At 45.7% G+C, this 24155-nt stretch overlaps 1 protein-coding gene across 18 annotated transcripts in view; it reads right to left on the bottom strand.

The window, feature by feature from the left end:
- OPHN1 (oligophrenin 1) overlaps positions 1-24155 on the bottom strand; it is a 116349-nt gene that overhangs the window by 77013 nt on the left and 15181 nt on the right. For all 18 annotated transcript variants that reach the window (XR_011318006.1, XR_011318009.1, XR_011318004.1 and 15 more), the window contains exon 3: positions 246-341. Coding sequence is in view for 11 of the 18 variants with exons in the window: in XM_069747343.1 (XP_069603444.1) it covers positions 246-341 (96 nt within the window). In the remaining 7 variants the exon portion in view is untranslated. The remainder of the gene's footprint in view (positions 1-245; positions 342-24155) is intronic.

Below are 24155 nucleotides of genomic sequence, written 5' to 3'. Positions count from 1 at the left end.
TGCCGCTGATCACTGAGTGTGAGTCACTGCTTGGCTATGGTACAGAGGGACCGGCACTGAAACATCTGGTATTAACCCCAGCATTACACTCAGGTCCATTCTGGTAGAGAAATACTGTAATCTCCATTATACATGCTACAGACACTTCTGCAATGCTCCTGTAGGACAGCCGCTGCTACATGTAGGGACTCATCAGTAAACACAATGCTACACTACACCACAGAAATAATACGGTTTTACCGTACCAATATTTTTTTCATCATCCGTCATCGTGTCACCAATAAAATCGAACTGGAAGCTCTGCAAAGTCTGAGCAAATTTTTGGATCGCACTTGAATAGCCTGAAAAATAAATGAAAACACATGGTATATTAGTATTGCGGTAGTAATAGGTCTCACTATAGAAACTGCAGAAAGCATGTCAGGAGAACAATGGTCTGTCCTGGTGGGTACAGCATGTCTGCTGCAGCCATCATGTGCCGAGCTTCACTGGCATTACTCCTCAGCACAAAGCCAACATGACAGCACATCACCCATGGGACAACGGATTGACTGCAGTGGTCACATATTGGTTCCTTGTGAACAAATACCAAGAGGACTGAATAGGCATGTCTTCTGAACTAACAGTACAAAGAAAAGATGCGTGGTGTTTTTTTTTTGTTTAACAACATTTGCTGTAGTTTTGGTTAAACTGGATGACCCCTTAAAACAGTCAATCAGCCACTAGTCATATTTCTTTACAACTGACATGGCTACCACTAATGCTTCCAAAAACTATGAAAATGCACTACACTGCACAGTGAGAAAACTAAGCAAGTAAACCTTTGAGGTAGGGTATGCGCCCACTACGGTTCCTCCCAGGCCTCACTCAGATGTCTGTTTTTCATAGACATGTTCTAACCATGTTTTTATGGATGATGTGTCTGCAAAAAAAATCAAGGAGTCATGTCCATTTTTTATCCGAGTCACAAATCAAAGTCACTACTACAAGTCTAGAGGTCAGTGATAATCATGGGCAGCACACATTGCCATCTGTGTGCAATCCGTGCAAACTGTTAGAGATCTGACTGATGATTCGGGAAGGGACATTTGCACAGAGAACACAGACATTGCACAGAGAACATGCCGTCTGTTTACCTTCCTGTGTAAAAGCTACAGCAGCAGGAAGGTTTCTCCTATCCACAGGGTGACAGGTGGCACAAAACTGCCTAGAGAAGAACAAATATTTGATGACTTGGCAGGATTCCCAAGTTACAATATGACATATTCTTCCAAAAATCTGAAAGGTGTGGCATGTAAAAGGCAATGCTGGTCGCTAAATAGGTATTCTGACTGTATGTCAAAAAAAGCTTGATCAGTGGGATCAGGACCAGTGGTCCTGTGTGTCCTGCTGTACACAGAGATAGTGGACGTGTGCACGCTCTCCTTTATGGTCTATGGGAATCCAGCAATATCAGGCTTCTCACGGACATGGAAAGGGTTACAGGTGCCGTTCCAAACACACATTGCGTAGCGTGAGGGCTACAGAGTCCTCTACTGTGGTGGTGCAGCAGAAACCAATATGAGCACCGGACCTCCCCTACATGGGGGACCCCTCGGCTGTGTCCTCAGCACAGCAGTGAAAAGCTTCATTGAGCAGCAGCCCCCGGACACAGATGAATCGGAGCATTCACAGAAATTTTACATATCTAAATAAAGAACGGCTTCCTAGACAGTGCAAGAAGGAGCAAGACAACCGGCTGCAACACTTCATCCATGGAAATTTGGGGGGGATGCATGCACACAACCCATGGCATCTAAGGACTGCTCACTGTAAGGGTTAAATGAATGTTCACATTGATTCTCATTCAGACAGGGTCAACCAACTCTAGGAGTCCACCCATCCCCGAAAAAGTAATTGGCAACTTCCTTAAGTTATGGACATGGGAGTCACTAATTACGGTAGTTCACTTGAGCAAAAACCCATAAGTTCTGCAGAGTCAAAGAGTCCAGCAACATTTTTATGACCTACTCATTACCTTAACAAGTACACGTAAAGGGATTTTTCAGAGATTCTATTTTTCAGCCCTATAATTCTCTAAAAATATGGGGGGTTTTACATGTGATCTACAAATTCTCCTTCCTACCAAACTTAGACATCGAAGGAGCCTCTACATGTGGTTACTTAAAAAAACATTTAAAAAAATTGCTTAGGTCTGCACATGCCCCTTTTCTTCATGACAGTCTTATGTGGACCACCTATCACAAGGGCCTTCTGTCTGCCACAAGTCAAATGCCCCTGCTTTCATTAAAAAGATCCTGTCAAGTAAAAAAAACACTATTAACATACAGAGGTTTGGTTTATCTGCAGGTTAAAAGCGTTCTGGACCTGCCCAGCGTCCGCACTGAAAGTCCCGCATAATTCGTGCCAGCTTCAGACTTCAGTCACGGCTCAGTACATAGTGAGGAGCAGCTGTAACCACACTCCGGCACTGACTGACAGCCGGCTCAGTAGTGTGTCTATACAGAGACAGCTGGATGTCAGTGCCGGGGCGTGGTTATTATTATTATTATTATTATTATACATTTTTATAGCGCCATTTATTCCATGGCGCTTTACATGTGAATACGGGGCAAATATAGACAAATACATTAAACATGAGCAGATAACAAGGCACACGAGTACATAAGGAGGGAGGACCCTGCCCGCGAGGGCTCACAGTCTGCAGGGGGTGGGTGAGGATACACTAGGAGAGGGAAGAGCTGGCTACAGCAATAGCGTAATTATCCTGCACCATATAACAGTAGTAGCACTGTAGATGGGATTGTTCTACACATCATTCACACACGGAGGAGAAAATCCACCATGTATTACAGTCAATATAAAGCCTGACACATGGTCTGCTTACATGTAGGCCTCAAACATGCAGCGGAGCCATGAGCATGATATGGCGACGTAGAAATTCCATGTACTTTTATATAACACCACAGCCCCGAACTACAAAGGTTGTCTCTCCCCTAGAAGCAATGTTTCTGGGCAAGAGGACCTCCATGATGTGGCCTCGGTTCCCAATAAAATTGGATCCATACAGAAGTACAGACGGCCTCCATAGACTTGTAGGAGCACTCTATCACTTACGGTTATAAAGCTATAATATGTGCACATCATTATTATACAGAACATATCGGGGAACTGTTACTAATGATATGCCTAAATATTGCAGTGAGTTCACCAATGTTAAAGGGAATCTGTCAGCAGGATCAATGCTCCTAAGTCGTCTATATGGGTATGTGGGTCATAGGAAGATGAATAAGATGATACCTTGATATCTGCGATCTGATGTTTTATTCTAGAGAAATCCATGTTTTTCTTATATGTAAATGAGCTGTTCAGGACACACTGATCTGCATGAGAATCTGCCTCCAGAGATTATTTTACATGACAGTATGAGACATATAACTAACAGAACAGCAGAACTGAACTTTGTCTTCTTACAAACACATTTGCTGCAGCTCTTACAGATCTGCTGCATTGCAACAACATTACAACCCTGTCTGCCGGTGAGATGGAAGCTGAGAGGAACCTGCAGATGTGTCAGGTATAATCACACACAGCTCTGCAGTGAGATCAGGAGAGCAGAGAGCGGCCATTACACTGGTAATGCCTCCTTCATATAAAATAATCTCTGGAGGCAGATTCTCATGTAGGTCATTATTCAGCCCAAGGTCCTGAATAGCTCATGTACATAAGAAAAACGAGGATTTCTCTGGAATAAGACATTGAGTCACAGATATCATTGGATCGTCTTATTCTGCTTCCTGTGACCTACATGTCCATACAGACGGCTCAGGAGGACTGACTAGAAAAGCTCCAGAAATGATTATTGGTTTCACCATGCTAGTATTACATAAACAGATTGCTTGTTTAGTTGTGCAAGCCCAGGTTGGAAACGTAGCAATGCAATAGTCCAAGTAACAGATTATTAGATAATCCCTTATCACAAAATAGACTTCACTAGGGACTGTTGATAAGGATGAAATCTTATGTCCTTGTTCCCAGCAGATCTGTGCCACCACACACTACGCCTGCCTGGCCACCCGTCAGTACAGAAGAGCTGCCGGCTTCCTACATATGGACAGCACATGCTATGACGCAGGCCTGATCCAGGGGCATGTGTTCAGCTCACAATCTCCTCTGAGAATTGTGGGTGGTTCAGGGCTGCGCTCAAATATCTGATGCAAGATTTTAAAGACACTTTCCCTGACAAAAGCTTGCGGAAACCAATTATCAGAGCTATTGGTCAGAAAGTAGTCTATCTACACAGGAGGAAGTCAAACTGATTCCTGATGGTATCACAGACCAGCAACCAACCGAGGAAGAACTATAAACAGGGAATTAGGACGCCTGGTTCTCATTTAGGGTTTGTACTGAAAGATCTTCCAAGTCAAAGCAGAACAGAGAGAACATGGGGCTTCCCAAAACCTCAAGCCCATCTGAGTCATGAGACGTCGGAGGTCAAACACAAAATCTGCTAAACCTCTTATATTCAGCTACGTTTAAGAAAATCTAATTCAGTGGAGGAACTTTCCAGGAATTTGTCACAACTTCAGATACTTAGCATAACCCGTCCACATAATGAATACAGATGTAAAAAAGGGCAACTGCACAAAGCGGGCAGATAATTCCATGGTAGACAATGAATGCAAGAAGCACAAGTCCCACCACCAGAACCTGTGGTCCTACATAACAGAATATTACAGGTACAGATCTGCTGTACTATTCGCCCCTAGTATATAGAGGACATAAATGTGACTATTCATTAGAGGAGTACGAGCCCCATATATCCCACCCACCTTTTGGCAAGTTGCATTTTGCGAACATGTTCCTGCTTGTATGTTATCCCCATGGAGACTCTGTTTCGTCAAATACCCCCAAAATTTCCAAAAAGGTACTATATACTTTCCTTTTAGCAAACGATGGAACAGCACACAGTGTACTCTGAATACAGCAAAAACTCATGTAGCAAGTGGTACAGGTGGCTATATGTACCCAATAAATAACCGATCACCCCCTGCAGCCGAGATTAGCCCTGAAAATCTGAAGCCTAACGGACAAGTAGTAACCAGCACTTACTGTACAGACCATAAGACAGGACACAGAATATTATTCACCATAGGACTACAATGGTCCATACAGCTTGGAACAAAGTCAACAGAACCCTCTGATCTTCGATGGGAACTAATGTGTCTATGATATTCGGCCAACAATCAGTAAGGACTATGTTGAGTGAAAAAGGGATAAGGCATGTTATAATTCAATGTGCCCAATCCTTTGTGCTAAAGGAAGCTAGGTCGGTGGCTGACTCCCATTCTCCCCATTAAAAACACATTTATGCTTGGCTGTACAGAGCAGACATGTAGAGGTTGGGAGGTATTGACTGTGAATGGCCACCTTAACGAGCCAATCTTATAGTTACTGGAACAACAGAAGGTAAGTGACCTGTGAAGCAGTCAGTACTCCACTGTCTGATTCAGTAGAAATGTGCCAACTCCAAAATAAAAATGCAACTATTATATGTAAAATATATATTATGGTGATGATAGATTCATTAACCAACTCCGATGAAGCACAAGGGTCTCAAACACTAAGATAGGAGACGTACTGATGTAGGAGTTGAAATGATTAGCTAACATTTGAGGATATAAATGAAAACTATCTGACACGCTTTTGGTGCCACCAAGGCGAGAGAGAATTGCCACCACAATGGGCTTTTGTATAAGGTTAACTCATTGGTCCTAGAATTTCATTTCTTCATAGTACGTGCCATACATTTTATTGTCATCTCCGGACAATGTACTGTGGGTCAAGATGACAAGAAGATATGGACAGGCTATTCTAAAGGAATATATAATTCTACTGAGCTGATTTTTGTGTTGACCACTTGTCATTTTCGAACTCCTTCTTACCTACGTAGACAGGCATTGACAATGAGGTTGACATGTTAGGCTTCTTTCACACTTCAGTTGTTTGGCATCAGTAACTTCCGACATAGTGACGGATCGACGGATCCGTCACAATTGTTGAGAAAACGGATCTATCGGATCCGTTTTTTTGACGGATCCTTTACTTGGGGGTTGTCTGGGAAAAGTATCTACTTTTTGGAGCATGCGCAATTGAAAAAGCGGATTGGGGCGACGGATCCGCCGAAATGACGGTCGCGATGGATCAGTCGCCCATAGGCGGCCATTCTATGGAATGGCGGATGCGACGGATCCATCGCGATCCGCCATTTCGGCGCTGACAAAAAACGTTTCAATGTCCGTCTATGTCTAGACAACGTTCGCCAAATTTCGACAGATCCGTCGCATGGCGGATGGAACGGACGACCATCCGTCACAATCCGTCGCTAATGCAAGTCTATGGGAAAATAGCAGATCCGCCAAAAAAAATGACGGATCTGTTATTTGAGGAAAATGGCGGTTTTAGACTGACGCCAAACAACTGAAGTGTGAAAGAGGCCTTAGTGGGGTGATTATTGGCTTATAGAAGATGATTAGGCTAGGTTCACATTAAGACCAAGCTCTCCACCGAGCACCACGTCCAGGTCACTGTCAGAATCACAGAAAAACTGTATTCTGGTGGCAGCCCCTACAGAGTTATTCACGTGAATGAAGCCGAAGGAGTAATTCTGGACACGGTCTACTCTCCATCCAGGCGTTATTCCTAGTTTGCCATGTTTTTGTGAATGTTTGAAATGGACAAATAGTGCCAGGACAGAGGCCAGAAATTAAAGTGAAGGGCTCCCTTGGGGCTATGTGGAAATTACCCTCAGGGTATAGTACAGTGGGGATGGAGGGCGCTGCATTAATGTGACCCTAGCCTTAGGAAGTGGTTATCTACAATCCACAGAGTTCCGCAGTTCAGTAAAACTCCCCTCATTAGGTCTTTGTGTCCAGGTTCATAAGGAAAAGAAACAAAAAGACATTTTTTAATAGGGACTTTTACTCAGATGTATTAATCAAGAGGAAAAGGGATATCCATGATTACCATAAACTGGAGTCAGGAAGGAATTGACGATTTCCCTCTCATCATACTTATGATTATATTGGGATTTTTGTAGTCCTTGTTTTTTACAGTAAATCCAGAAAAATGTTAACCTTGATAAATGCACAATTTTCCTGATCATCTGGTATTGCTATGTATATAACAGGCTTTGGCAGAACACAGGAACAATACATCAGAATTTTCCAGTAACACCTCGTGAGAGATCTACAACAGGCCAGGGTGGAAATTCAGGTTCCCTCTACGAGATCTACCGACATAGCCGGGATATTTGTGGAACTAATCACTTACTGCAACAGTAACGTATACCGACGTCACACACTCCCGTGTCACATTTACTTATACTAGCAGTAGGTCAGAAGTGGACAAGTTTTGCTCTTAAATGTTCCAGCTGCACTAATGAATATTCCAATTTTTTGGGTTCTTTTTTTCTTTCAAATCTACACGGTTCCAGAGTTATGGGCTTTTAGATTTTGCGCACATTTTTGTGGTATGTACAAGGGGACGTTGATCACAGGATCCCCCGGGGCTGGGGCTTTAGACTACTCCGCATTATTAGCCTGTGAGGAAGGCCTCCATATGTAGAAAAAGTAATTTCAGTAGAATTTATAATGCAAATGAGGCTTAAAGGGAATCTGTCAACAGGATCACCCCTCCTAAGCCGTGTATAAGGCCGGGTTCACACTTGCAAGAAACTCGCACAAGTCTCTCGCATCAATACCCAGTACAGCCGCCGGCATTCGGGACCAGAGTGTGCGGCTGCATGTATTTCTATGCAGCTGAACGCTCCGGTCCCGAGTGCCGGCGACTGTACTGGGTATTGATGCGAGAGACTTGTGCGAGTTTCTCGCATTGCACACACAAGTGTGACCAAGGCCTAAGCAACTTCCCAGCACACTGAACATGAAAATGGTGAAGGCCCACAAAGCAGGAGAAGGCTACAAGAAGATAGCAAAGTGTTTTCATACTGCCCTTTCCTCAGTTTGAAATGTAATTAAGAAAGGTCAGCTAACAGGAACAGTAGAGGTCAAGATAAGGTCTGGAAGACCAAGAAAAATATCAGTGAGCTCTTCGTAGGATTGCTAGAGAGGCATATCAGAACCCCCGCTTCACTGCAAAAGACCTTCAGAAAGATTTAGAAGACTCAGGACTTGTGATACATTGTTCTACTGTTCAGAAAAACCTGCACAAGTATGGCCTTCATGGAAGAGTCATCAGAAGAAAACCTCACCTGTGTCCTCACCATAAAGTTCAGTTTCAGAAGAAGTATGCAAAAGAACATCTAAACAAGTCTGATGCATTTTAAGGTACCTTCACACATAACGATATTGTTAACGATATCGTTGCTATTTGTGACGTAGCAACGATATCGTTAATGAAATCGTTATGTGTGACAGCGACCAACGATCAGGCCCCTGCTGGGAGATCGTTGGTCGCTGAATAAAGTCCAGAACTTTATTTCGTCGCTGGACTCCTGCTGACATCGCTGGATCGGCGTGTGTGACACCGATCCAGCGATGTCTTCACTGGTAACCAGGGTAAACATCGGGTAACTAAGCGCAGGGCCGCGCTTAGTAACCCGATGTTTACCCTGGTTACCATGCTAAAAGTAAAAAAAAACAAGCACTACATACTTACCTACCGCTGTCTGTCCTCCAGCGCTGTGCTCTGCACTCCTCCTGTACTGGCTGTGAGCCGGAAAGCAGAGCGGTGACGTCACCGCTCTGCTTTCCAGCTCACAGCCAGTACAGGAGGAGAGCAGAGAAGCAGAGCACAGCGCTGGAGGACAGACAGCGGTAGGTAAGTATGTAGTGTTTGTTTTTTTTTACTTTTAGCATGGTAACCAGGGTAAACATCGGGTTACTAAGCGCGGCCCTGCGCTTAGTTACCCGATGTTTACCCTGGTTACCGGCATCGTTGGTCGCTGGAGAGCGGTCTGTGTGACAGCTCTCCAGCGACCAAACAGCGACGCTGCAGCGATCCGGATCGTTGTCGGTATCGCTGCAGCGTCGCTTAATGTGAAGGGGCCTTAAGAAACAAGTCCTGTGGACTGATAAGGTTAAAATACAACTTTTTGGCCACAATGATGAAAAGGTATGTGTGGAGAAAAAAGGGCCCATAATTTCAGGAAAAAAACATCTCCCCAACCATTAACCCCTTCATGACATGCGCCATACTAGTACGGCGCATGTCATGTCTCCCCCTTTGATGTGGGCTCCGGCGCTGAGCCGACATCTTTTCCAGCACATGTCAGCTGTTTTGAACAGCTGACACGTGCCTCTAACAGCTGAGAATGGAATCGCAATCCACCCACGGCTGTTAACTAGTTAAATGCTCCTGTCAATCTCTGACAGCGGCATTTAACGCGCGCTTCCAGACAAGCGCGCTGGAAATCCCGCCCATTGGTGGCCCAGTCACATGATCGCGGGTCACCGATAGGTTGGCATGACAACCAGAGGTCTCCTGCAGACCTCTATGGTTGTCAGAGCCGGATTGCTATGTGTCGCCCAGTAGACAGCGCTCATAGCAAGTGAGCAATCCTGCTTCAAACAGGCGATCTGATCATCTACCACATACTATTGAAGCATGCGAAAAGTAAAAAAAAAAAAAAAAGGTTTTTTTTTAAATATTAAAAAAAAAATAAAAGTTCAAATCACCCCCCTTCACCCCATTCAAAAAAAAAAAATCAAAACATACACAATTGATATCGGCCAATCTATCAAAGCTATAAAAAAAATTAATCCGATCGATAAATGGTGTAGCGAAAAAAAGAAAAAGGACAAAATGCCAGAATTATTTTTTTTCGGTTGCTGCAACATTGGATTAAAATGCAATAACGGACGATCAAAAGATCGTATCCACACCAAAATTGGATCATTAAAAACATAAGCTTGACACGCAAAAAACAAGCCCTCACTCCCACCCAAGATCACGAAAAATGGGGGCGCTACGAGTCTCAGAAAATGGCGCAATATTTATATTTTTTCGAATAAACGTTGGATTTTTTTTCACCACTTAAATAAAAAAAGAACCTAGACATGTTTGGTGTCTATGAACTAGTAATGACCTGGAGAATCATAATGGCAGGCATGAATTCAGAGGCGACTGAGCATGTGCAGCTCTCTCCATTAATTTCTTTGAGGGCTCTGAAAAATGCTGAGCGTGTTGGGCAAGATAGGAGAACGTCTTTCAGTCGTTGTGAACTTCAGTACAGCAGCCAGTTGATTCCCTGGTTGATGTTGGGATGGTAAAGTGCTGCAGTCAGGACGTGGCCCCACAACAGGCTTTGGGTTACAATAGGATTTAAAAAAAACAAAACAAAAAAAAAAAAACAGGAAAACAATTCTGTAGATTGTCATGGATGAATGAAATGAAGTTCTCCATTCGATGCCGCCTTAGACCCTGCTCATGTCAGGGCACATCTGGCCCTGGAGTGAATGTGGAGCCAGCAGCTCCCTCAGTAACCCTGCCATCTTTTTTTGGCCAAGGTAAACAAGGGCATACTTGTTCAGCGGAGGCAGCAGCAGACTCAGCGTGTCCTACATACAACATCTTCTTTGTTCGGTCCCCTTTTTTCTGCCACTTCTATAAGAACTTACTTTTCGGAGTGTGAAGCCGGTTTTCTCTTCCGCCTTGCTGCCACCAGCAAGAACTACACTGTCACTTCCCATTCTAAACCTCCTTCATTGCTGGTGCCATCTGAGGTATGGTTACCCTATACCCATGTGGCTGGCTTTAGATCTTAATCATTAAGGGTTGGTAAAGGTCTCTCTCAATCCTATGATGCTGTAGTGACCTTGCCCAATGCTAACTGGAGACAAGCAAAAAACATCTGTACTGTCCTTGTCTGGTGTCCTCTTCACGACGTGCGTCAAAAATTTCTGCTCATCTCTAGTGCGAATTGTTCTGTCATTATTCTTGTAGAGCTGAACAGGTTTCTTCTACCTGAGAGCAGCTCCGAACCTTCAACCAAACATTTCTCCAGCTCCTGTAGTGGGACCTGGACCTTATTCAATAAGTCCATGCTGCTCTCCGCTCCCCATCCTCCAAGCTTTCCATGCAGCTGTGGAATTATCTATAATCTTATCACTGTGTCAATACTGATCTGTTGTAACGTGTACAGACGCCAGTTCCTATCACTTGTGTAAATCATATTACAAGCCTGAAGGTCCATGCCAATTCTTACCAATCACATCATGCACTGATATGCAGGTCCTATCGGCAGACACACGCTAGAAAAATGTTGGCTGGATCCACCGACTTTGACATGACTGGCCCGTTATCTAATGCAAGTGGAGCGGTCCTGACACTCCCCTGAAGACAGATGTCTGGGAAAAGAAGGTTGGCAAGTTGGCTTTTAAGGACCCGATCCATTTGTTTTCAATGTTGATAAGTGACCGGCAGGGGTCTAACAGCGGTTGTCCTCTACATTAAGAAGAAATGCATATTTGGCTGAGCGTCTATATACTTTGGCGGGGGGCTGAAGGAGCAGTTGTTGACCCAATGGCCAGCCTAATATTGGTGGGATCGGTAATCTGTGGTCTGCCCTTAGACCTTGAATAGTGCTTGACCACTGAATATACATGCAAGCTTGGTTCAAATAAGCATTCATTTTCTTCCATTGGGAGAGGAGGAGTACGCTGCTGACAGACAGATTCGGGGTAGCTTACCTCCCTTGAGAACAAAAGGACCATGTGGTGAAATCCAACATGCCGATATTGGGTACTCCAGAAATATTGGATTTTGGCCGATATCCCAGATCATTTTGTCATTAGACGCCAGTGAACCCTGACAAACCCTCTGACTTGGCACCTAGCGATAAGTGAGGGGGTATTTTGGATGGAGTGAATTTGGCTTCAGACTGGGAAGTTCTTGTGGTGGAAATCTTCATGGAATCCCTACATGCAAGTGTGAGCAGAGCATTTGTTCTTCCTTCTAGACTCCCCATTTTTTTTAGGATCCACTCACTGCCTTTGCTGTACTTTTTATGTACTACATCAAGGACCAGAATCTAAAATTTAAAAAAAAATAATTGTACAAATTCATGTTAAAACTAAAATCAGACCCTGCACCTAGTCCATGACATTCATGGCCATTTGCATGGCTATACAGAACATTCACTATTGTCCTGTCATAAATCTCCATTTTTCACACTCAAAAAAAAAAAGAAGAAGAAAGAATACAAAAGGCAAGCTAGACGTGATCAGTATAGGTGGGCTCCGCGTCCTCTGCAGTGCAGCCCATAGGAGGTCAGTGCTCGGGACACTCCTGAGGCCACCACAGGTCCAGTTCTGCTAAACCGCGGGGATCATAATAGGAAGCTCACAGCTGATGTTCTGCCAAAACGTCCTCGTGTAGAAGATGTAAGTGTGCGTGTAGTACAAGGGCACTGTAACTCACCATCATCAAGTACAGCGAAACCTCTGAGAGACCACCATCTATTTCGAGAGGACAACTCAACCCTTAATATTTCAGTGCATTTTTGTAGACAGTTCTTGATTTGCATTTCTTCTTCTTTCCATCGGCAGGTTTTGCATGTAACTTGAATGTCTGTGTTAGTCAATACTCAGAATCAGATGATGACATTGGACCTTCACTTAGACCTCCGTGTTGTATCATTGTGTCAATAAACTGACAACTGGGCGGTACTATTCCTCAGTTCAGGCTTTATTCACACCTCTAGGTTTTTTATACACTTTTTGAAACAGTTCTTTACAGGTGTATTCCTTTAATGATCCATTCATGGCTTGGAGCGCCCCCAGCAGACCACACAGGGAGGTTACAATGGCTCACACAATGCAGTAATGGCTTCAAGAATCCTAACAGTCGGATACCGTCCCTGCAATCAGAAAGTGTCCCGCACCTTCAGTAGTGCACCGTGACGTGTCTGCAGCTCTACATTCAGGTTAGCAGCCATGCAAGCAGCTGGTTTCTTAAGGGGACAGCGCACACATCATTTTCTTCAACTTGACAAAGCAGAACATGTCAAACAGTAACCAGTATGACCAGTTGACTTTGCTGGCTTTTCACAGTTCCAGGATACATCTTCTGTAAGAGGGTGTAGTCGTAGATGTGCACGATAGCGGGCTGGTAAAATGTCACTTCAGTAACTGTACAGCACAGAATGGAGTGTTCGAGGGCAGTAACTACAGAATTACAAAACACTAGTTCCTGGAAGACAGTTCTCCATTTCCTCTTGAACTGAAATTAAAGGGGTTAACTGGGACGTTGCTTATTTTTTATTTTTCTGCATGGGGCTAGTAACTTACTGGCAGGTAGTTGCCAACTACCTCCTGTTCTGCCCAGTGAGGATCTCTGCTGGCTCAGGTGGCTTCCTTTGACCGCACGTCAACAGAGCAGTTCTTTCTCTTCTGATCTGCTCAGTGGACTGGGTGTCGCAGTCAATGTCATTTTGATAGACAGCCTGCTCCCCGCAGTGAGGCAGCAGGGAGCCAGCAGTCAATCAGCATGATATTGGCAGTGGCACCCCACCGACATGGCACCAGAAGAGGGAGAATCGCCGGCACGGATGGTCCAAAACCACTCTGAGCTGGCAAAGATTGTTGTGAAAAAAAATTAGCAAAGTCCCGGATAACCCCTTTAACACTTCACTGGCATTCATATGAACATCTATATAATACTACTAGCCCAATATACGGCATGTCCACGGTCCTAGCCCTAAAAGCAGAAAACTGAAAACATACAGTGACAAGAAAGCAAATGAGCCAGGAATACCAGCTGGAAGAAAAAAAATAAAAAAAATACAGCAAAAACACAAAAGTGTGAACATAGCCATAGGTACATTATGGAGGTCTATATAAGAATATCATTTTTTTCGCGACATATTACCTATACAGAGGACCTGTTAGTATGAATGACGGTCCTAGGAAATACTTGGACTTACTAAGAATTCTGGAGCATCATCTCTCAGAAGCCGTGGTCAGGAGCCACATGTGGCGCTCGGGTCTACTGCACGTGGCTCACATATCTTGCTTCCTGGTGCAGAACCAGTTACTACCAGTAGACACCACCGCAGGGACGACACTGTCAGATAGCCTGTGGTTCAGGATTGGGGCCTGATCAATCAAGGAATTTACACAAAACACCTTTAAACTACCCAATATTTTGGCAAAACTCCAGTGGTTCGCTCACATCGCACAAGTGCTGTGCAATGGTTTACTGGGTGGCACTCGGACCAATGTTATACTATGGGGCAACGCTGATCAGTTTTTTTTTTATCTCATGCAATTTTGGCATGAAATCCAAGTGCAGTCCTATTTCTGTGGACACAGACAATGGAGAAGATGGAGAAATGATGTTCTCCATCTTCTCCATACCTGTGCTGTGATTCTATCATCTGAGAGAATAGGATTACACGAAGCTGACACTTGGACCAAACTCTGATCAAAGTTTGATTGGACTTCCATTAACATAATCCATCCGATTCATGAGAGACTCTACGTTCCTGGAACCCCGAGCTTAGTAGCACAAATATGTTGCAGCATTTCACATTTTTATGACAATCCAAGCCTGTCCAGCAAATGCATCAACATTTACGCCACTTTTACTAACTGAAATCATATAATGCACCTTCCTGGCAGAGGCACAAGCCCGTTGTAAGATGCCCCAAATTCATGAAGTGTCATGCCCCTTTTCATGAAATAGGCGCATCTTATACATGCGGTTCAAGGTTTATGTACAAAACTCCAATCTTAGCGATTTGGAACAATTTCCCTTCAGGGTATTTTTGTAGAACACCTGAGGAGCGTCTTTTACAGTATATACAGTACGGACCTACGTTCAGGTCCGTCTAGCCACGGGAGGTCCCGCTGTGGGGACAATAACATGGCTGCTGAAGCTAGCCCTAGCAATCTAACAGGTGACAGGCAGGCCTAAGGCATGTGCGTTCATGGAAGGGTTAACCTTCCAGAGAGCAGAAATACTTAACATTTTTCTAATGTTCAAAAGTAAAAACCCTCACAGGATGGTGAAAAATGTGTGACGTTACCAGCCTGGAAGGAACCTGTCCCCCCAGCGAGGCCAGGAAGACCCTCCGTAGTGGATGGGAGATGGTGGAAACATATCAAGAAGATAAATGTCAGACTAAAAGAACGGAATGTGCCTGAAACGGTTAAAACAAATGTGCAAAATCGCATAAAAAGAGGCACAACCCCATCCTCTTCCCCTGAGCGGCACAATCGTTTCCACATGAAATCCCCTACAAATGAGGAGGGTCACTGGGCGGTGGGGGAATCCATCAGCCCCAGACCCCTGTGTGAACTGGTGAAGGGGCGCCAGCAGCAGCCGCACAAGAGACTCACCAAAATGCTGCACGCAGATATCACTAAGTGTGAACATGACGTCAACTATGAACCTAAACAGCTTGTCCGGGGTTAAACAATTAACTATTCGCAGGTCATCAATAGGAGATCAATGGGGCTGCCACAGGAGCTTCCTCCTCAGTCTGGTGGCCTGTCCTGAGGAAAGCTCATCGGTGCTTAGTCCTGGACAACTCCCTTTCTGTCCTCCATAATATGTTCTGCTGCTTCTCCTGCAGTTTATGTGAATGAGAAAACAGCCCCTCCCCCATTTCTAACTTCACCAAATATGATCTTGTGTAATCCTTAGACTGGGGTACAAGACCTGAGTAATGGTAATCTACAAATAAAACCATTCTCTTGCATGCTTCGTTTTGTGTACACAGCGCCTATGCACATGTATGCATCTCCATGGTAACAGTCTTCTACCATCTGATCCCTGCTTATTCCTGACAAACATCTGGTTTATAAGCAGACTATAAGAACAGTATGATGTAGGACTGGACTTGTAGGTCACCATAGAGACTCAGAGGTCTGCACGGGAGCTGGAGTCACAAAACGGTAGGGTCGTGTTATCAGCACAGGTGCCTGACTTTCAAACACTTGATGTATTGGGGAAATCATTTTTTTTTTTTTTTTCAAAAGTGGCCATAGCCTTCAACTCAATTGTCATTCAGTACAGACTAAACTGTCTGCACAATTCTTCAGCATAGACAACACGGAGATAATTAGCTTCACTTTTTATAAGGCTTAATACTCCTTTAAGCAGCACTCCTCCTCCTCCCCCCATCAAAGTTTTTATCCTCTTAATATATTGCGGTCATCATATTATATAGTACTGTGTACTTACAATTGCTCATTTTTCCTTTCGACCCAGCTAATTCTTCTCTTTTCTATTAGGTCTGTGACATCAATGATTAATAGCTGGTGAGCTGAATCCTTGACAGGAGGTCAATTTTCTCTGCATAAGTTATGGTAGGTGCACACGGTCAGTAATCGCTGCGGGTTGGATGCAGCGAGCTAGTGCAGCGTCCAGATGTTACAGCATAGTGGATGGGATTTCTAGAAATCTCATGTCCGTTATGCATCCACAGACACCCACGGCTCACCTGCAGAGACGGACATGCGGCGCGTCTCTCCAGACAGCAGCATGTCGTTTTCTCTTGCGGAGGCTAGCATCCCTGCACGAGAAATTTCACCCATAGAATGTATTAGACGCAGTAAATCCGCACGGTTCAGTGATCATATGCAGATTCACATGCGTTCAATAGACGGCAGCAATTTGGACGCAGCGAATATGCACTGCCAGGCTCGGACTGGCCCTGAGGGGGAACAGGGAAATCCCCCGGTGGGCCGCTGTGCAGATCTGGACACCCAATCAGGTGAAAAGTGGGCCATCCCGAGGTCAAGGTTACTGGTGGGCCCTTGGCCCTGATTCTCAGTCAGAGGACGGCCACTCTCCTCACACACGGACCAGCTCTCCCGTCCATACAATGGCCGCTGGTGGGGGAGCAGTGACCAGAGCGGTCCATCATCTCCTCCAGTAGTAATATACCTCACACAGGAGAGCTGTCAGCGAGTTCGTTCTGACAGTCTGACAGGAAAGTTTGTGAACATTCTGCAGTGCAGCTCTGGTCACATGAGACATCACTCCAACCTATCTGCAAAGTACAACTATCCATGGCAACAACATGGAGAAGGAAGGCAGCAGAAGGCGGCAGAAGGCGGCCTCCACGCCGCACAATATTCTCTACATTGTATAAGAACACTGTGCAAAAGAAGAGCTAAGAGCTGCAAAAGCCAGATGGGAAATGTGTGTCATCCCCCTGCTCCGCAGCCCCCACACAGCGGGGAGGCAGCGAGGATTCGCCCACTAATATTTACAATAAAGGCCCATGGGGTGTTAGACAAAGAAAACTCCCATCATTTCCCTGCCCATTTTCCCTGCTGTTCTGGCTTTTTCCTCCAGACATCAGAGACATCATGTGACTGCTGCAGCCAATCAGGGGCTACTGATCGCCTGCAGTGTTCACTTCACATTCCAGTCGAGCCGCCTCAGGCAGAGAGTTAAGGCCATCATCATTCCGTAAATCACCCTATATACGGTATATGTTGGTATGGGGTGCACCCAATTCAATTAATAATACCATCCAACCCCTCGGACCTCGGCCAGGGGGATGGGACACTGGTGCAAATACTATGCCATAATTAATAAATAAAAACACTTTATTATTTAGAGAGTTACTAAAATCAAACAACAACCTACATATATAAAAAGCACAGAGAACCTCCTAGACGCACACTGAGTAATAAATGGATTCCAGCATAACGGCTAAACATATATACATTAATGGCGCAATACCACAAGAGTGATGACATAACATGCTAGTAATTATTGCTATGGCTGGACATACTACTACTAGCTATTGAACCCATTCTACGCCCGGGTGGCGAGCATTTATATTGGTATATGGTCTCCATCCTGGTATGTTCTGCTCCATCCTGCGTCCCCATCCTGTCATGTGCTGCTCCATCCTGCATCCCCATCCTGTCATGTGCTGCTCCATCCTGCGTTCCCATCCTGTCATGAGCTGCTCCATCCTGCGCCCCCATTCTGTCATGTGCTGCTCCCATCCTGCGCCCCCATTCTGACATGTGCTGCACCCATCCTGCGCCTCCATTCTGACATGTGCTGCACCAATCCTGCGCCTCCATTCTGTCATTTGCTGCTCCCATCCTGCGCCCCCATCCTGTCATGTGCTGCTCCCATCCTGCGCCCCCGTTCTGTCATGTGCTGCTGCCATCCTGCACCCCCGTTCTGTCATGTGCTGCCCTATTCTGTCATGTGCTGCTCCCATCCTGCGCCACCGTTCTGTAAATTGCTGCTCCCGTCCATATGCCCCATACGCTGCTCCATTATGGTTGATGGCCCCCATAGGATGCTCCATAGTATATGCCCCGTATGCTGCTGCATTATGGTTGATGGCCCCCATAAGATGCTCCATAGTATATGCCTCATATGCTGCTCTATTATGGTTGATGGCCCCCATAAGATGCTCCATAGTATATGCCTCATATGCTGCTCCATTATGGTTGATGGCCCCCATAAGATGCTCCATAGTATATGCCTCATATGCTGCTCCATTATGGTTGATGGCCCCCATAAGATGCTCCATACTATATGCCCCGTATGCTGCTCCATAAAGGTTTATGGCCCCATAAGATGCTCCATAGTATATGCCCCGTACACTGCTCCATAAAGGTTTATGGCCTCCATAAGATGCTCCATAGTATATGCCCCGTATGCTGCTGCGACATATAAAAAAATAAATACATAACATACTCACCTATCGTCTCTGGGCGCCGAGTGCTGGGGGGCCTGAGCAGGCGGGGACACCGGCGCGCTGTGGGGGTCAGGTGCCGGAGTCGCCGCTAGCTCAGGCCCCCCGACACTTGCTATAGTCACCTGGCCCTGATCCAGCACTGCGTGCCGCTCCCTCTTCCGGGTCCTTTTGCTGTGACTGTTCAGTCAGAGGGCAGCGAGCATTAAGCACGTCATCGCGCCCTCTGAACTGTGAACGTCACAGGCAGAGGACCCGAAGATGGAGAGATGGAGCGATGCGCAGCGCTGGAACGGGACAGGTGAACATAGCTTATACTCACCCTCCTGCCATGCCCCTGCTTCTCCGTTGGAGATCGCGGTGTGCGTTCAGTGCTTATCTCCTGGGAGCGTCACTCTGTGGGGTCCAGACTGCGCCGGCGCTTGCGCAGTCTATAAAGGCTTCGGACAGAGTGACGCTCCCAGCCTTATATTATAGATAGTTTATATCTAGAGAGGTACTGTATATTGTGTATGGTGACATACACTTGGGAATACCACTGTAGACATACCATATATTTTATTAATGACGAATTCGAATGCTTGTGGTGATCCAAGGGGTTAGAGTGTGAAGGCTGCAGCCGATCAGTGCTACTGATCATCTGCAGCGGTTATGTGGCACCATCTTATCAAAAAACTAGATGGTGGCCCGATTCGAACGCATCGGGTATTCTAGAATATGCATGTCCACTTAGTATATTGCACAGCCACATAGTATATTGAACAGTTACGTAGTATATTGCCCAGACATGTAGTATATTGCCCAGTTACGTAGTATATTGCCCAGCTAAGTAGTATATTGCCCAGTGACGTAGTATATTGCTCAGTTACGTAGTATATTGCCCAGTGACGTAGTATATTGCCCAGTGACGTAGTATATTGCCCAGTGACGTAGTATATTGCCCAGTGACGTAGCATATTGCCCAGTGACGTAGTATATTGCCCAGTGACGTAGTATATTGCCCAGTGACGTAGTATATTGCCCAGTTACGTAGTATATTGCCCAGTTACGTAGTATATTGCCAAGACATGTAGTATATTGCCCAGTTACGTAGTATATTGCCCAGTTAAATAGTATATTGCCCAGTTAAATAGTATATTGCCCAGTTAAATAGTATATTGCCCAGTTACGTAGTATATTGCCCAGTTACGTAGTATATTGCCCAGACATGTAGTATATTGCCCAGTTACGTAGTATATTGCCCAGTTACGTAGTATATTGCCCAGACATGTAGTATATTGCCCAGTTACGTAGTATATTGCCCAGTTACGTAGTATATTGCGCAGCCACGTAGTATATTGCCCAGTCACGTAGTATATTGCCCAGCTACGTAGTATATTGCCCAGCCAGGTTTGTCACAGGTTAAAAATTAAAAAATAAAACATATACTCACCTTTCCGAGGGCCCCTTGTAGTCCACGGCAGCTTCCGGTTCCAGGGTTGGTATGAGCGCAGGACCTGTGATGACGTCGCGGTCACATGACCGTGACGTCATGGCAGGTCCTTCTTGCCCAGGCGCGCAGGGCCTGTGAAATAATCGCGGTCACATGACCGTGACGTCGTGGCAGGTCCTTCTCCCATACCATCTTTGCCACCGGAACCTGCAACGGAAGATGGCGGTCGGCGCGAGCGGCTCAGTGGACTACAGAGTGAGTATAGCAGGTTTTTTTTTTTTTAATTTTATTATTTTTAACATTACATTTTTTACTATTGATGCCGCATAGGCAGCGTCAATAGTAAAAAGTTGGGGACACACAGGGTTAATAGCGGCAGTAACGGAGTGCGTTACCCGCGGCATAACGCGGTCTGTTACCGCCGGCATTAACCCTGTGTTAGCGGTGACCGGAGGGGAGTATGCGGGCGACAGGCACTGACTGCAGGGAGTAAGGAGCGGCCATTTTCTTCCGGACTGTGGCCGTCGCTGATTGGTCGTGGCAGCCATGACAGGCAGCTGGCGAGACAAATCAGCGAATGAATAACCGTGACAGAAGGACAGACAGAAAGACGGAAGTGACCCTTAGACAATTATACAGTAGATGTACAGACATTGGAATATCTCACACACATATTGGGGCTACCAAAAAAACAAATCAAATGTTCCACATATCTTTGACATGGAAACCAGACACTCCACAAAAGAGCCGCACAAGGAACAATATTAAAGGGTCAAAGAAATGTCCGGGTCAGAGTGACAACCAAGATGACCCGTGATGTAAGGAAACTGGGCTAACTACTGAGCCACCAGCAGCCGCAAGAAATATCCACAGGGAATGTGTTATTTATTGGCTTTATTATAGGTTGTAGCCACCTGATGCTGCCATGTCAGACATACTGGCTTGTTTTCCTGAAGGAAGGAGGAGGTGTGTGCTTTATGGCTGCTGCAATGAATAGGAGCATATTGTCATACTGCCATCTCCGCTCACATGGGCGAGTAGTGAGTATTCAGAGCTCCCAGTCTAAGGGCACGGTCACACGTTTAGCTTACAAATATTGATGTAAAAAACTGACCAAATACTGAACGTGGCCTAATAGAGTCATCATTAAAGGGGATAATGACTTTCAGGTTACAATTCTAACAATTCCCAAACTGTTGTGTACAGATATAGGCCGCTATTGATAGCTTAATGCTTACTACTGTGCAGAGTTTCAAGGTCCGTGCTGTCCACGGATTAGCAGAGTAGTCCTGAACATTAGTCATACAGTCCATGGAACTCAAAAAAAGCGGTTGTCATGTGTGAAATCGTGTTATTGCTTCCCCAGCTTTGTCCTCTGCTATGCAGGCGCTATAAGAATTCAGCACATGAGCAAATACAGGATATTTGCTGCCTGCATCAGTGCCTGTGCTGAAGGAGGACATAACTGGGAAGCACTCAAGTGAGTACACATGTCACCACCGCCTTGGAGGACAGAGCTGGGAAGCGCTCACATGAGTACCCATGTCACCACCGCCATGGAGGACAGAGCTGAGAAGATCTAAAGTGAGTACCCATGTCACCACCGCCATGGAGGACAGAGCTGAGAAGATCTAAAGTGAGTACCCATGTCACCACCGCCTTGGAGGACAGAGCTGGGAAGCACTCAGATGAGTACCCATGTCACCACCGGCTTGTAGGGCAGAGGTGAGAAGCGCTCACGTGAGTACCCATGTCACCAGCACCTTGGAGGACAGAGCTGGGAAGCACTCACGTGAGTACACATGTCACCACCGCCTTGGAGGACAGAGCTGGGAAGCGCTCACATGAGTACCCATGTCACCACCGCCATGGAGGACAGAGCTGAGAAGATCTAAAGTGAGTACCCATGTCACCACCGGCTTGTAGGGCAGAGGTGAGAAGCGCTCACGTGAGTACCCATGTCACCAGCACCTTGGAGGACAGAGCTGGGAAGCGCTCACGTGAGTACCCATGTCACCAGCGCCTTGGAGGACAGAGCTGGGAAGCGCACACGCGAGTACCCATGTCACCAGCGCCTTGGAGGACAGAGCTGGGAAGCGCACACGCGAGTACCCATGTCACCAGCGCCTTGGAGGACAGAGCTGAGAAGCTCTCATGCGAGTACCCATGTCACCACCTCCTTGGAGGACAGAGCTGGGAAGCGCTCACGTGAGTATCCATGTCACCACCGCCTTGGAGGACAGAGCTGAGAAGCTCTCATGTGAGTACCCATGTCACCACCGCCTTGGAGGACAGAGCTGGGAAGCGCTCACGTGAGTATCCATGTCACCACCGCCTTGTGCAGTGCTATGAACGCAGCGGAGACTAGTGATTAAGAGCAGCAGCGGCCTTGAAATGCAGTGCGGGTGTAAGCAATAGTGGAATTCATCATTACCTATGTCTGTATACAGCAATTGTGGGCTTCTTTTGAAATTTGGCCAGAAAGTGGACAATCCCTGCAAATCTCCTAACATCTAATATAAAGAAGCGGCTACTTGTTTTGTCCCAGTATATACTAGAACACTTGCAAAATGATTCAAAAAGGACAAAGAAAAAATAAAGGCCTGTAGTTAAAGTAGAATTAGTGGTAAATGGCCAGAGACTGAAAATCAAAGCAAAACTGGATCAGAACCCATAGCAGCAGATCACAGATTTCATATTCAATAGCCAAATGGAAAGTGTGCTTACATGGTGTGACGTAGGATGGCAACAGAAAGCTTTCTGAGTGTTGGAGTTTGATGTGACAGTACAGTCATACATTTAGAATTATTTTGGCAAACATGATCCTCATATAAAAAAAAAACTGCCTTTCCTGTTGAGTGAAACAATTCAAAACCACTGGGTGTGCTTGTCATGGGAAATATTCGGGCCACCCAAACACATCGGAAGAGACAGTGAAGAGCATTCCAGCCACGGTCAAGCATAGCCCTAGACAGTCTGCCAGGCTGTGTAGGACTACAGGTGGCACAGATCACAATATGGCGTCTCTTATGAAAGCATCTGCGTTCTCAGCCATACAGATTACATGTCCTTCAGGAGATACAATCAGACCATTAACCAAAATGCTGTGACTTTTGCATAGACTTACAGGGCAGAGTGCCTTTCACCTCATTGGGAAGGACAATCGCCACAATGCCAGAAGTTTGGATCCAGAAAATAACCATGTGCCTTTATCAAGCACATGAGGGACTCGCAGTAAACATGCTCTGTGCAGGGAGCGGGCACAAAGTCTATGGGGCCTTTTTTTTTTTTGCAGAGGATAGTGCCAGTGGCCATTTTCACCTAGACAAGTTAAAGGGATGGAGTTTGCCACAAAGAGACTGTCTGGCAGATCTTCCTCCATCAGAAGAATGGTGCGCCTCCGCATTTCCATTTTGGATATTCGCCTGAATGAAACTTTACAGCAACATTGGATCGGTCACACTGGAAATAACGATTCACCAATGTTGCGCTAACCCTGCGACTTGAAGGACTCCGTGTACCTACTTCCCTGGTCACAGGATCTGAACCATTTGAGACAAGACATCACCAAAGAGTAGAGCCCATATCCGAGGATATCCTGCCCCGTGTCTGGGCAGCAGTAGACTACCATCGCCTAGACGTCTGCCATGTCACCATTGAAAATCACTGTTTTATGTTCTCCCACTTGTGACTAATTCCCATCCATTCTGAATCAGCCTGTATATATGATATATCACACACCTCAGATGACGCGTTCCTTGTAGAGGCGTGACGACAGGACACAGACATCTGACACGTATCATGTTATTCAGGACAATGGAGCTTTTTGACATAAAAACAAGCAGTGGAGAGACAGGTACACAGGGCCGGACCGGGTTATTTCCTAGCATTACAACACACCTTCTCTTTGTCTCCATACACCTCAGGCACATATTCAGGTAAAGACCAGCATCCAAGCCTCGTGAGAGGAAAAGCCTAACATGACTACATCTGCGTCTCCAGGCCAAGAGAACGTAACCACAA

This window comes from Ranitomeya imitator, chromosome 2 (genome assembly GCF_032444005.1).
Source record: "Ranitomeya imitator isolate aRanImi1 chromosome 2, aRanImi1.pri, whole genome shotgun sequence".
Taxonomy (NCBI): domain Eukaryota; kingdom Metazoa; phylum Chordata; class Amphibia; order Anura; family Dendrobatidae; genus Ranitomeya; species Ranitomeya imitator.
Note: the sequence above shows the minus strand (reverse complement) of the source record. Positions and strands in the feature narration are given on the sequence as shown.